Here is a 14,916-nt window from a genome sequence, read left to right on the forward strand (position 1 = left end):
TAAATCTTTATCTACCATAAAAAGTGGCAGATATAATTGCTTGGAAGATGAGCTTTTCCAGTGCTCCTGAGCTTTTCACCCCATCTAACTTTAATTTAATTCTGTATTTAATTCTAGTGCTTTTAGGCTCCCTTGCCTACCTCTCTGTCCTCTACAGAGCTTGAATCCCATACTGTGGACTCTCAGAGTACATAGAAAGTACAAATAATTAATTTTGGCTCCTCCCTTAAGGACCTGAATTTAAAAAGTGTAAATGCCTCCTTTGCAGGCCTGACAAGGGTCAACGTTCTCTGGAATAGGCTGTTGAAAGGCAGCTCCCAAATGCCTATTGACAATTGCTGCTCTTCCCTTAGGGAAGTCATTCAGCTCTGAATTGGCTGGGCTGGAGTGATTCATCCCATCCCATTCTTTTCAGAGGAGCTACTGGGTGATTTTCAAAGTGATAAATGTAGCAACTCTGATATTCCCATTCTTTGACATAAAACAGACTGGTAACAACAGTCCCGTTAAAAACACCTTTGTTTTGGCGATCCAGGGTGGATCAGGTGCTTAAAACACCTCTGATTTTGTAGATACTGCTTCTCCAGCAGCAGCAGAAGAGAAGGAGAAGAGGGGAAAAACAGTGGATGTGCTTGCAAGGTGACAATGGCAGCATTTTAGGGTGCACGTCGCAACTGGTAAAACGGAAAGAGCACATATTTTAGAGAGTGGAGTTACTCCACCCTCAAGGGTGTTCAAAGTCATAACAAAGGGAGTTCTGCTTGCAAATCCCGTTATGGATAAATGGTTTCTAACGGGATCGGTGCTGCTCACTCTTACTGCTCTCACCTGAGAGTGCACATGTACACACATAGAGCTTTGAAAATGCCTTTCATGGCTTCAGCTGCTTTCATTAATGCCCAAATAACTTCGTATTTCCTCATCTGTATCTTTTTTCTCTCTGAACTTTGTAAAGCAACCGGTACTTTCTCCCCTGTTTTCTTTTGAATGCTTAAATGGAAAAGGCTTTTTTGTTTTCACAGCGTTAATAAGGTCATTACTGGAAATGGGAGAGCTGGCACTTCCAAGCCTTCCACCGGGGTGACAGGTATCCTTGGGGGAAAATCAAGCATATAATAGATCGGTCTGGCTGTTTATTGAGAGAGTGAATGAGATATGTTGTGTATGAGAGTATTATGGTACCTATATATTAATGTGTAGTCTCAGTATTGTGCTCATTCTTCTTGTAGGAATGAGGGGGCCTCATCACCAGTGCTGTTGTTATTACCTTATTTATATCCCTTTATTGCCTTGAAACCCTTCTCATGGAGTCAAACCTCCCTGCTCCACCAGTTTTCCTGTGCTCTAGAGGGTCAGGTGGGCAAAAATGGAGGCCTGAGAAATGTAGGATGTGAAAAGCTATTGAACGGTGGTAATGTAAAGCTTAATGGAGGTAGGACTGAATTAGCCTGGCTTAACTGAAGTTTCAAACCATCAAGGATATTTTTCATGTTCCTGGTGGTGGAGCAGCCTCTACATATGGATTATTTAGAATGGACACAATTATTATATGAGCTGCATGCTGAGGTGAGAACCCCTCTGATCCAAAGCAAAGTACTGGAGGGGCCTGACCTGTAGCTAAGAACAGCAGAAGGAGGTCCCTTCTATTCAGGCTCAGTACAAAATGAGACCAGCATGGCCCTATTTTTGGTAAGAAGCTGCTCAGATGACCAAGGCTGAGCAGTTCTACCTCCTTCCCCCTGCTGTGACCTGCCAGTCTCTCTGAGCACAGTTTGCCTCCACAGGTGGGTTTTACCCATGCCAGCCTCCCACCTGCAAGCAATGAAGTGTCCTTCTGCATCAGGCAGTGTTTAAATGATGGGCTTTTTCTCATTTTCACAGCCCCTTTATGCTCCTGCCCCCGCTGATGGAGTGGATGAGAGTGGCCATCACCTACGCCGAGCACCGGCGCAGCCTGACCGTGGACAGCGATGACATCAGGCAGACAGCCAGGCTGCTCCTACCTGGGCTGGACTGCGAGCCCAGGCAGCTCAAGTACGTGGCCTAAGCTTTATAAGCACCTACAGTAACTGTATGACTCTTATAATATTCTTCTTACTGCATTTCACGGGAGCCAGAGCTCACGATACTCCACAGGTGACACCTGTTTAACCTTTAAGTACTCCAAGAGGTAAAGTAGCTTTGGCCAAACTCTGCAGAGATTTTTGTCTTGCCAAAAGTAAGAATGAGACAGAGAATGACTGAAAAACAAGGATTTGGGGGATTTTTTTGTGCCTTAATTACAAGATTATTCTTTGCTTTCTAGGTTACCTTGAATGAAAGATTTAAAGTAACAGAAAAAAGAGAGAGGAATCCCTCATTCCCAGTGCCCTTTATATGACCCTTTAAAGCAGTCTTTTGTATCCAGCACATTTAGAGGGAAAGGAAATCTTAGAACTGATTGATTGATTGATTGATTGATTCCTGGCTTGCTGTGTGACTGTAGGCAAATTGAAACTTCCTTTTCCTCATGAAGCACAGGCTAAAAGTCTGTTTATTAAATAATAATAATGATGTTCCTTGCAGTGGTGGTGCACCAGGTAGGGTCTGTTGACAGCCCTGAAAGAGAAGTTGTGCAGAAAAACAGAGTATAGTTAGTATAACCTAAAATTCAGACCTCTAATATCTATTCTCTGCCGCAGTCCTCCACAACAACTGTTTGAGTCTCAGTGGATGAAGCCTTCTAATAGGATGCTCTTGGTTTATGTTTGCCAGATGATTTATTTATTAACATCCTCAGCACTCACCTGTTATTGGTTAAATGAGAATCTAAGTGGGGAAATGTTAGATTTCAGAGAGCTGTATTTCCCTTCCACTTACTTAAATATAAGTGTTGGGGGGGTTAATATTATTAGCACACAATGTTTTTATTATTATTTTTCCTCACTGCAGGGCAAATTTAAATCACTTGTTTCCAGTAATTCCAGTAGTAGTTTAAATCACTTACTACCAGTAAGTAGTAGTTGTTTAACCCACTTGTTTCCAGTAGTTCCAGTAGTAGTTACTGCTTATGGAATGCAAAGAGCACACCAGGTTCCTGCTCTGTTCTGAAAATATCCCTTCCCAAACTAGGACACCTCAGCCCTATCCCATCCCCTGCTCTGCCTCCCTGATTCCTCCCAGTCAACCTCCAGTTCTTCAGTCCCTTCCCTGGACACAGGAGCTGCTCTCTGGGCAGCTGCAGGAGCACAGCCTTCACTCTGGGAAGCATGCAAGGGTTTCCCTTTCTTCTCCACAGGATAACAACTCACACATGGAAATCCTGCTGTGGTTACAGCTGCTGCTCAGCAGCGAGCAGTGAGCTCTCCCTCCCAGCTCTTGTAGGATTTTTTATCACGCTCTAAAACAAATTTCTTTGCATCCATCAGAGAAGATCACACTGTCCAGCTCTAGAACAACAGGAACTTCTGCATGGGCTGAGCCTGTGGGTCCCCAGCAGCAAAGCTCACGCATTATAACTTCAAATTCTCGTGCCTCAACTGGCCTCCTGGCGGCTCTACACTGAGAACTACAGCCCCCTTTTTTTCTGGAGTCCCTGACACCTCTGTTGTGTTTCTCTGGTGGCTCTGCAGGGCTTGTCAGTGAGCGTTCTTCCTCCTGACAATAGCTCTGGGTGGAATTATGCCTGTTGGCAAAACAGGAAAAATATGTGAAGGCAAGTGCCATCCCTTCAAAAACTCTTATTTTCTGAGGTTCACTGGATTTCAAGAGGTGTCATTTTATTTCACTTTTTTCACAGAATTCTTCTTTTTCTCTTTCTTCTTGCTATTATACAAAGTCATAATACTGTAGCACCGTGGTACTGTACCAACCACCTTAGTAGAAGAGGGTTATTAAAGCCCAGCTGTAAGACTTATATATGTCCAGCATATTAAGCCTTTTACCCCACTGTCCTCTTCTGCTCTGTGCTGTGTCCTGATCTAGGATCTGAGTAGTTCAGTGATCTTGCCTTCTAAAGCTCAGCTGCCACAGAGGCACATTTTACTTGCAGCTGTATCTCCAAAGAACCAGTGGCTCCCTTCCCTGCTGACTCTTCCCCAAATTGTGCCCTGCTGCAGTTCCTTTCTCAGAGCAGCTGTGGTGAGATGCTGGTTCCTCTGGTACAAGGGTGACCAGTCCCCAGGCTGTGGGGGGATCTTTGCCTGCTCAGCACATTGCTCACAGCTTCTGCTCACCATTTGTCATCCACCAGCCGTGCAAGCTCAGAAAAAAAAAATGACCAGCTGAACTAAAATGTGAATAAGATTCATCCTGAATCTTCTACGTGAAGTGATGAGTGTTTTGTTTCTCTGGCAAGGCCATCCAGAGTTTCCAGAAGAGGTTTAGCTGTGCTGGAAGCATCTCATTTATCAGAGGAACTTGGCAGGGTGATATCTCACTCACTGAAAGCTTGCACAAGAGGCTGTGCTGGAAACCAGGCAGGTGGTGGAGGCATCACCCCAAAATAACATCAAAGGCCTGAGCATATCAGTGCCCAGCTGAGATAGGAAACCTCCAGTTCAAAAGTGCTTCTTCAGTGAAGGAGATACACTTCCAGGTTTGGATTCGGGAGTCTGTGAGCAGACAACCAGAGGGTTTTACAGTAATCCCTGGGCTCCATGCAGATGAGATAAAGGTTGTTTGATACTCGTCTGAAGGATAAGGAGTTAGTAGAGCCTCGTAGAAATGTTAACACGCTTTCCTCGTTGGAAAAGAGTTGAAAGTGTTCCGCTGTCTAAATTTCATTTTTATTTCATTTTTTAAAAAATTTTGATTTTTTTTTTTCCCCAGAAAAGACTAAGGGATATCTGTTTTCTTTCAGAAATGTCTTTTATTTCAAAATAACAGCTAGTCCAGTAAGCAGACAGCAAAATTATTTCATCCTAGAATGACACTGGTATAATAAACACACTTTCTCTCCACCTCTTTCTCCTCCTTGCAATATGTTTTATGTATGTTTGATGGACTATAACAGGCAGAAAAATACAAATATGATATTTAAAAAATATATGGATAATTATTTAAAACAATACAGGGGGTTTTGAGAAGTAGGACTAAGGAGACCTGGTTGTTGCGGGTTTGCACAGCACAGTAACCTCAGTCCTGCTGCAGTAACCCTGGTTGCTCAGTGCCTGTCATGGTTTGGGCACCATCCAGGAATGATTTTGTCTTCCACAGACCTGAATGCTGCTTTAGTTCCTTCCGGAGACTGGATGCTAAAGCTGCTACTGAAAAATTCCAGCAGGATCTGGGTTTCCGGATGCTGAACTGCGGGAGGACAGATCTGATCAACCAAGCAATCGATGCACTGGGACCTGATGGGGTTAACACCATGGATGACCAGGTATGTCACAGAACACAAACACACCCACAAATTCTCTGCATGAACAACTTCCATGTTCCTTTCCATGTGGCAAATCAATACACCAGGTCGTGTTTGCTGCCTCTCCAAGGATTTTTCTAATTCTGCCTCGTGTTTTAGTCTGAAAGTGCAGTCTGAAAACATAAAAAAATAACGCCTCAAATTCCCCCACCCCACTCTCATGCTACCCCTCCAGAAATGCCCATCAGAGGCTGGAGTGAATCGTTTATCAGCTGGAATGTAGGTCTGTTCCTTGGATGGGCTGTCTCAGGCACTGAGGGCAGACAGGTTAATACACAGGCAGTGAATGGAAAGTCTGATGTCAAGACAAAGTGGGTTTTGCCACTGACACTCTCTTCTGCTTCAACAGCCCAAATCCAGCCTGGGGCAGTGATGAGTGACCAAAAGGTGTTGCTGTCTGATGGTTTTCAGGCTCGGAACAGTTTGGAATACAAAAACAGCACTGAGAACCCCAGTGGTGTCATCAGTCAGTACTAGATTTGCTCAAAGTCCATCGTGCTGATGTGTCTGTTTATTCATTTTTACCTGTTCCCTGCTCCATTGAACCATAGGGATTTGGTAGTCCTGGGAATCTCTGGCTGCTTCTGCTCATGCTGTCAGTCCCATCAAGTAACAGCAGAGTCTGTCCTCTGGGGCATCATTCAGTGCATAGAATTAGCTTTTAATTTAAAAAGGAAAAAGAAAACACCTCCCCCAAATAAACACTCGTTACAGCTGTCACAGCAAGGAGAATGAGCTGTCATGTCTCTGAAACAAGAGGATATTGAGCAGTGGGAAGGGTTTATGTTCAGGTAGAGACGTTTTCTTACAGGCAGCATTTTACTGCAGTAGCATTTCAGACCGAATTCTGAACCTGGCACATCTTTTCTGGTACTTCCCACCATCCTGCAGTTTTAGAGGAAGTGTGGATGTATACACAAATAGAGCAGAAATATATCTAGGTATGTAGTTGCCTTATTTACGTACCCAGTACCGCAAGCTTTGTGGTCACAGAGGTGTGTATCCCCTCATAGGTGCCCCTGATATTCACTCTGTCAAAGTGGCAAAGGTGGCAGATTTATGTTATGAAGGTTTTCCAATTGCTGTATTAAATTTTTTTAAATAAATTTTGCAGTTCCTGTTTCTGTAGCCCTTTTGTTCTCTCAGAGATTATTTTGCTGTGTGAACCTTTCTATCCCAACACCACAGACAGTGGTGCCAAGGCTGTCACTTCTCGCTGCGGGGTGTTTCCTACCTCTCATTCAGCCAGAAAACTGGGAGCTGTCTGGCTTTTGTATGTGTGGAGATCCTTGTAAACAGGTCCTTGGAAGTTGGAGGAGTTTCTTCTGTCACTGATTGATGGTCTCATTGTCATCCTGTTGATGGGATCCTCTCACCAGCCCTGCTGTGAGTGGGACAGCTCTGTCATCTTTGCCACACACAGAGTGTTTTGGCACCAGCCAAGGAGGGCAGGACAGGTCCCCTCTGGAGACATTGTTGCCTGGAAGTTCTCCACTTGATCCTTCATGGCACTGCCAACCCCAGACAGAGTGAAATCCAAGTTCTAGGAGCGAGCTCTGCTGGAGTATGAAACCAAAGCTGAATTTTGCCACCAGTTTGTTTTGCCCTTCCTGGAAAGGAATAAGTCAAAGGCAGATGCCCAACCTTGGGAAAACTGACAAGATAAAACAGGTCTCCATGTCTATCATAAGATAGAGTGTATCAGCTCATATATTTGGGTTCTTTTGGTCAGGATGCATCTCCCTAACAGGTTGCATAGTTGGTAGCACCTGCAAGGCCTCACAGACAGGTGTGAGCATCTCTCACCTACCAAGTGAAGCAAAAGCTTTAGACAGGACTGTTTGACTAATTTAACATGAAGGCTTTAGATCCAGGTTTGAATTTTGACCATTCCCAGAGTGTGAGCATGTTCAGACCCAATTCTCCATCTATGAGTTTGAAGATTTTTGGAAAAGAACTCAGAACATGTGCTCAGAAACTCAAATTTGGAGCAGGACCCTGTTATTCCCTTCTAGTGGGGACTGAGCAGCACTCTGGTTTAATGGGATTTGAGATTTTTAGGCAAACACTCTCTTCTTCCCTTTGCATACTGAGGAACAAGTAGGGAATGCAAAACTAATACTAAAAATTTAAAAAAAGGAAAAGGTAAGTCTGTAAATTTAGAACCCTGACCGGGGCAGTAAATATGGGCTTGTGCCTGCAGACCTGAGTTTTGAATTCTCAGTTTAGTTGTCTCTAATGAGAGGGGATCCTCCCAAACCCTCTCACCCAGATATGCCTTTGTAAAGATTTTTTTATAAAGACTTGTGCATGTAACTGCCTCAAAGCAGGAAGCTTGGAATCGTGGCTGCTTGGAAAAGATGCCTTGCAGATTCAGGAGCAGAACTCCTATGTGAGAGATGTAATTCTGTTTTACAATACAGGTCCCAGTAAAGATGAAACTGTATTATTGTTACACACCAAGCAACAGAGATGCTACCTGTGAAAAATTCAAACACCTGCAATAATTAAGGGGGGGGCAGGAAAGTCATAGGATTTGAGCAGGAATGGATTTTACTAGGCCATTTCCTTTCTGTCCTTGGCTACTTCTGGAATGAACTCCATAAGTAAGGCTCATTTCTCTCATAATTCATCTCTGAGCTGTCATGGTTTGCTGGTTAAGTAGAGAGAGAGAGATTTATGGGATTGAAATGCTGAAATATTGTGGCAAATAGGATTTTAGCAATGGGGAGAATTTGCCAAATAAATTAATCTTCTGTATTTTTGTGTTGTGTTCTGCTTTCAGTTCATTTGGCTACAAATGAGCCAAGAAATGCTGTTTCTTTGTTGGCAGCCTTGAGAAACCTCGAGAATTGTGGACAATACACAGCAAGGATTTTCAGTGATGCCTTTTGTATTCTTGCAGCCTTGTCCCCTGGTGTTTTGTCCACCTCACTTTCCAATACCAGTATGTTGTTCCCACTCTGCATAGAAAACTGTTTTAAAAACATGTGTTATGCTGTCCCTACACACAAGATTCAAACTCCCTGTGTCCGTGACAGTGTCACTGTTGATAGATATAGAAAGCCAACTTGATTTTTCTTTTCTTTTTCTTTCTGAAGGGTATGACCCCCCTCATGTACGCCTGTGCTGCTGGAGATGAAGCCATGGTCCAAATGCTTATAGATGCTGGAGCAAATTTAGATATACCAGTGAGTAACAGAGGACCCTCTCCCCATAATTATTCATCTGTAAACTAATAGGAGCAGCTATGAAATTCCTTCTAGAAACTAAAGGCTTCAGATCTGGAAGCTTCAAGCAAGGAATTTCTTTCAGAAACCACGTCTTCAGGGATTTGGGAGGGAGGAGAAAACCTTCCAAACCTCTTGGAGCATTTAGTGACTACAATTATGATTGGCATTGGAAGTCTAATAGGCACGGGGGCAGGGGGAGGGGAAGGAGCTGCCATGAGGAGAAACCAGTAAGCCCATTAAAAAGGCCCAGGGGACTGGTGGTAGCAGTGTTCTCTAAGTGGCCTAAGTCACTTACAAAGGAAAAAGCGAGGTCTGTACAAGTCTAGAGATGGTGGCAGACAGACAGAGTGGGGAATGACTGCCTGGTTCCCTTCTCCCAGGTTCCCAGTACCTCTCCACGATACCCCTCGGTGCATCCCGACAGCCGGCACTGGACTGCCCTCACCTTTGCTGTGCTACACGGGCACATCTCCGTGGTCCAGGTAAGATTCTGGTTGAGAATCCTTCCAGGAGGCATGGAGGGGCTGAAGTGCAGCACTGTGACCCTGACTCTCAGCCTTCCTGAGCACAGATCTGGCCCAGGCTCCACCTGCGGTTTGGTGGGAGCCTCCTAAAAAACCAGCCAAAAATGGCGTGTTTGGAAATGAGGAGAAGGAAAATTGATGATGGAATTCGTAATAAAACACAGTGTGTTTCCTTATTTTTCTTTGGTTTCAGTATTGATCCAAGGCTTACTGCTTCAAGAACAGTGGTGCACAATCATTTCTTTAGTATTAGACAAAGTAGTGCTTCAAGTGGAGCGGTTACAGCTTGACTGCTTGATCAGGAGCTTTCTGACAGTAGATATTAATTGGTTTATAAATTCACATATGCAAAAATTCTGTGTGTGCTGATTTCTGCTCTAATTGAAGCAAATCATCTGTAACTTTCTCTGTAATCCTTGAAAGTTGCATGAATAAGACTGACACTGTCATGGGATTTGAGCCTGTCACATCCTCCCTGCTCCCTTTTCTGTGGAATTAAGGGGCAGCAAAATGGAGTGGAGTCCTGGAAATCCTACACGGACTTCCATAGGAATTACAAACTGATCACAGCAGATAGTTGCTGATGAATTTAATTTACCTTCTGCTCCAAGGGAAAGAAAAAAAGATATAACTAAATGGAGGCTGCACACACTCATCATTTGTGTACATTTGTAAATAATTATAAAGATTAGATTCCACCTGGCAGATTGCCTGGGCAGCCATAATTTACATGTAAGATATGAGTTTGATTCTCCCAGGACATGAAGCCAAGTATATCAAAGCTCCTGCTGGACTGCACTACCCACAATTAGAATATCCTGGTGGATACACATGGACAGGGCTGGTCCTCCCTGCCCTGTCCCACCCCCTGTGCCATCTGCCAGCCCCACCTGGCCATAAAACATCCCCATCACCTTGTAACCTTGTCCCCTTCATCTGGGAGGGGGTTCTTCCCTCACAGGCAGCTCAGTGGTTCAATGAAAGCAGGTTCTGTGTGACAAATCACTGCAGCTGCCAGAGCTCCTTTTTCAGCAGGCTCCACAGGGCAACAGATCGAGAGCCATGACCAGCTCCAGGGCTAATTCCCTGGAGGAACCCCACTTCCTGCACACAGCATGAAGCTAAGTAAGATGGACTTCCTGTGCTCAAGAGAAGCTCTGATCGCAGAGCTCTTTGGAGTGGGGAAATTACAATTCCAAAGGCGCGTCCATAAAGGAGATAAAAAATAGGTGGTGATGTTCTCCAGGCTGCCAGCTGAGCCCCTTTCCAGAATAAACTCAAATACTGAAAGCACAGTGAACAAAAGAAAATTTTCAGAAAACTGTAAGTTGCCATTCATGTTGCGGAATGAGAGAGGAAATGCAAGAGAAATTTGCTTCATAACTGATACTTTGCTGTAGCCTTTGAGATGGGCCCTTTGTGTGCATGCCCTCCTCAGTGTGAATCCACTAGTTTTCCTTCCTAACTAACAGCCCCTTCTGTTTTGCCCTTCTGAATTGCTCTTTTCCCACCTCCCTGTCTTCCATGTGCCTGTTGCAGCTGCTCTTGGATGCTGGTGCCCACGTTGAGGGCTCTGCTGTGAACACTGGAGAGGACAACTACGCCGAGACACCCCTCCAGCTGGCCTCGGCTGCAGGTGAGCTCCTTGTGGCCCCAGCATGCTCCAGCTCTTGCTTCCACAAGCCTGATGGGCCCTGATTATCTGCTTTTGCAATTAGTCCCACACTTGCCTCTTCCCAGAGGCCACCACAGCAAAGCTGACGGCACCAACTCCTTTGCAAAGCACTGTCAAGAAACATGAACCAGCCCTGCCTAGTCCAGGCATGTTATGGATCTAAGATCCAGATGCAAAAAAATTAGCAAATTCAAATCCAGCCTGGGGAAAAATAACTGTTATGTAAAGAAATTTGTTTTATTAGTTTATTAAGTACAAGTAAAATTGTGCAGTTCTTCTAGAGGGCTGTCAGGAGTTGGGCATTCTGGGAACAAGTCTGTGCTAGTTGTTGTTTTTCAGTACTTTTCACCTCTAACTGGTTTTACTTTTTTTCCCTTGATTTCTTTCCGCTTCATTTTTGTGCTTTTATGATGAGTCTCTGGTTTGCTCTCCTCCAAGATTTATTGAAGGGATATTGATACTCGCTGTGCTGGGTCTCCTGCCACCACTCACTCCTCCATCTAATGAGGACAGAGAAAGGAGCCCTGCCTGTTACCACTCCTATTTTTATGCTTCCAGAGAGGAACCATCATAATGTTTCTGTCCATTTTTCCCCAGGGAATTACGAGTTGGTCAGTTTGCTGCTAAGCAGGGGTGCAGATCCCCTCCTGAGCATGCTGGAAGTCAATGGAATGTCCTCATCTCTCCATGAAGACATGAATTGCTTCAGCCACTCAGCAGCACACGGGCACAGGTAAGGCTCTGTTTATGTTCAGAACAGGGTGGGTTTTCTGCACTATGGGTATTTTGCACTATGGTGTATATATATACCCATATATATGGGTATATGTGACTTTGTGACCCAAATCCCAGGGTGTGCGGCTCAGAAGATGGTGTTAGGACACTCCTGATAACCATTTCTAGAGAAGCACAGTTTCTCAATCTATTCTGATGCCTTTTAGGCATGATTTTTAAATTGGTTGTTGCTCTTTTTTCCATCCCTTTGAGAAAAAATTGGTGCAAGACTTCATTATTCAGCAACTATAATTTTCATAAAAGAAAGGGATTATATTTTAGTCAAAAGCACAAAATACAACAGAGATCTTTGCTTTTTCTTAGTCTGTCACTTGCTGGTCTGGCTCTGCAGCACTAGGAGTGAGCAGGAGCCGGTTCTAGGGCCTGTGTGAGCAGACTGAGTTCCACCTAAGGGTAGGTTATGAGATTGAGGTTATGAGATCTTGGGTCATGTTCTGAGACAGAATCTAATCATGTTAAGGTGGCAGAAATAATCTGCAACAGAATCTGGTTGACTGCACCTCTGGTTTTTGGATGGCCAACCAAGAGATGAGTCATTATGATGCTGAGCAGCCAGCCTGGGCTTTCCAACCCTGTTTGCAGGGTAGTTATTTAGAACTAGGTCATTACTTGCAAACTCTTCCAGAAATCCTTCTGTTCCCAGGGAAAAATGTTAGTGTAACAAGCCAATTAAAACAGCCCTGGAACAACCATGGAGATGGGCTGAGAGATACTCACAGGGTTGTACAACATGGCATGTTAAATAACAGCTCCCTTGAACCCAGCTGAGCTTTACAGTGACAAAACTGCACCTCCAGGTACATCTCACATCTGGATACACCCAGGAAAGTATTCCAAGCTCAAATGAGGCCTAAACTCTGCAAAGCTGGAACAGCCTAATGCAGTTATTTACAGTGTAAAACTACACAAACACTGTTCTGTTCCCAACTCTGTTCCCCTCCCACCATTTTCTGACCGTGCAAACTGTGAAATTCAAGGTTTGTTCTTGCATCCTAAAGACCCAAATTAACTGGATTTAGCCACAGGGAGTGGTGTGGGTGCAAGGAGAGCACCAGCTAGTGGCAATGCAGCAGCACAGCTGAGTGCTGGGTGGCCTTGCTGGGATTGGGAATGTCTGGAGCAGATGGTTCCAGCTGGCTGAGGGACACCAATGATGCAAACTTCCTAAAGTGGCTGGACACAAACAAGAAAGTCTCTCTCTTGCAACTGCTGTGTGAAATTCCAAACAAACCCACCGTATGAGGGATATAGTCCATGTGCACAAACAGGGCATCAGGATGTGGGGTGAGGAAGGACAAGGGGTTTAAATGCTGTTCCATAGTGCCTGCTGTCTGTCTTTGGGAAGGAAATTATTTACTAAGCCAGATCCCCACAGCTAAATCACCACAGTCCTGTCTGAATTGATAATTCACTTATTAATAAGTGAAATCTCTTCTCTCCTCAGGAACGTCCTGCGCAAGCTCCTGACCCAGCCCCAGCAAGTGAAGGGAGATGTTCTCTCCCTGGAGGAGATTTTGGCTGAGGGGGTGGAGAGTGACACCTCCAGCCAGGGCAGCTCCAGTGAGGGCCAGGTCAAGCTCTGCAAGACAAGGATGAAGGCTCTGCAGGAGGCCATGTACTACAGCGCTGAGCATGGCTATGTGGACATCACCATGGAGCTCAGGGCACTGGGTAAGCTCTTCCTTTTAACCATTGTGCACATTTAAGGCATAAAAAGCTTTTTCCTCTGCCCCTTCCACTTGCAGGAGCACTAACCCCAACTGCAAAGCTATCCCAGGCTGTGTAATTTAAATCAAAAAAGTGTTTAAGGCTCTTCACAAATTCCTGATGTGGGATGTCCCTCACTCTTGGCTGGATTCTCTGTTCCCATGTATCCCTTTGTCAGATACTGACACCTAAAATTCCGGCTGGTCTCAAAACCATAAATAACATCAGAGATTAATGGTTAAAGGTGAAAGAACAAACCTGATCTAAAGGTAAGAAACAGAAGTTTTAAAGCTTGTGTCTTAGAGGTAACCAGGAGAAAAGACCCCTCACATCATGTTTGTGTAGGGTTATGTATTCTTATAAGTTCAGTTCAAATGTATTTTGTGGTTCTGACTAATCATGAAGCTCAGAACAAAACAGGGAGTCTGTGGTCCTTAACAATCAGCATAAAGCTCCAATTTATGATCCTGGTACCAATCTTTTGCTTGTGTAGATAACTCAATTTGTCAATGACCCAGTTCAGTCACCTTCAATATCAAACAAAATGTATGTGCTGTTGGCATGTATGTAATGGTCTACTCCAGTGCTGCCAAGTGTTAGTAATAGCAACAGGACAATCTACTCACAGGTACTTCAGGAAATCATCTTTCACTGTTCCTTTTCTGTGGCTGCAGGGGTTCCCTGGAAACTCCACGTGTGGATCGAATCCCTACGGACAACCTTCTATCAGTCCCGTTACTCCGTGGTACAGACCCTCCTCAGGGAGTTTGTCACTATTAAAGAGGAGGATTACAATGAAGAACTGGTTAATGAAGGCTTGCAGCTCATGTTTGATATCCTCAAAACCAGCAAAGTAAGTATTAGTTTGTGACAGTGTGAAAATCAGTGTTGTTGTTGTTGTACGAGGTTGTGCACAAGAACAAGTGCAAAGTCCCTAAGGAGTTATGGTATGGAAATGGTCCTGATAGCATTTATCTAAATGCATATACAGCCCCCAAAAAAGTCCTGAAATGCACAGAAGGGGAAGCTGAGGAGCAGATCCAGCTCTTGATACCTCCATAATTGGTCACTACAACATGCATTGTGACTCTCCTTTAAATTAAAAGCAAGAGATGTAACTGGCTGACTAAAACCAGCTGCAGTCTGGGAACCAAAGTTGGATCTGACCATGAGCTAAGTGTAAATCAGACCTTGCTGAGGACACACTTGTGGGCTCATCTGTTCCAGAGCAGGGCATGAGCTTTTGCTGATGAGCTGTTCTCTGTTGCTGAGAGAATTCTGTCAGAACACACTTGCTCAGATCCTTGTCCCTCTGTGGAGATGTTATTCCTATTGTTATGCAGTTGCTCTAAGCCTCAAGTGAACTGTTACAGCACATTTGAAACCTGCTCCAAACAGAGTGTTAATACCTGTTCCATGCCCCTCACAGAATGATTCCATCAACCAGCAGCTTGCGTCCATCTTCACTCACTGCTACGGGAGCAGCCCGATCCCCAGCATTCCTGAAATCCGGAAGACGCTGCCAGCTCGCCTAGGTAAGGTGCTCACCTACACAGGGAAGTTCTTGTGGTTGGGTTTTTT

At 44.5% G+C, this 14,916-nt stretch overlaps 1 protein-coding gene across 1 annotated transcript in view; it reads left to right on the plus strand.

Moving 5' to 3' along the window:
* Window positions 1-14,916, plus strand: part of ABTB2 (ankyrin repeat and BTB domain containing 2) — a 43,144-nt gene that overhangs the window by 22,094 nt on the left and 6,134 nt on the right. Inside the window, exons 4-12 of the mRNA XM_027706505.1 lie at window positions 1,882-2,034; window positions 5,197-5,362; window positions 8,503-8,592; window positions 9,015-9,116; window positions 10,698-10,794; window positions 11,431-11,566; window positions 13,073-13,299; window positions 14,010-14,188; window positions 14,765-14,870. Of these exons, the coding sequence (XP_027562306.1) occupies window positions 1,882-2,034; window positions 5,197-5,362; window positions 8,503-8,592; window positions 9,015-9,116; window positions 10,698-10,794; window positions 11,431-11,566; window positions 13,073-13,299; window positions 14,010-14,188; window positions 14,765-14,870 (1,256 nt within the window). The remainder of the gene's footprint in view (window positions 1-1,881; window positions 2,035-5,196; window positions 5,363-8,502; window positions 8,593-9,014; window positions 9,117-10,697; window positions 10,795-11,430; window positions 11,567-13,072; window positions 13,300-14,009; window positions 14,189-14,764; window positions 14,871-14,916) is intronic.

Source organism: Neopelma chrysocephalum, unplaced genomic scaffold (assembly GCF_003984885.1).
Source record: "Neopelma chrysocephalum unplaced genomic scaffold, ASM398488v2 Primary Assembly neopelma1_381, whole genome shotgun sequence".
Classification (NCBI taxonomy): Eukaryota; Metazoa; Chordata; class Aves; order Passeriformes; family Pipridae; genus Neopelma; species Neopelma chrysocephalum.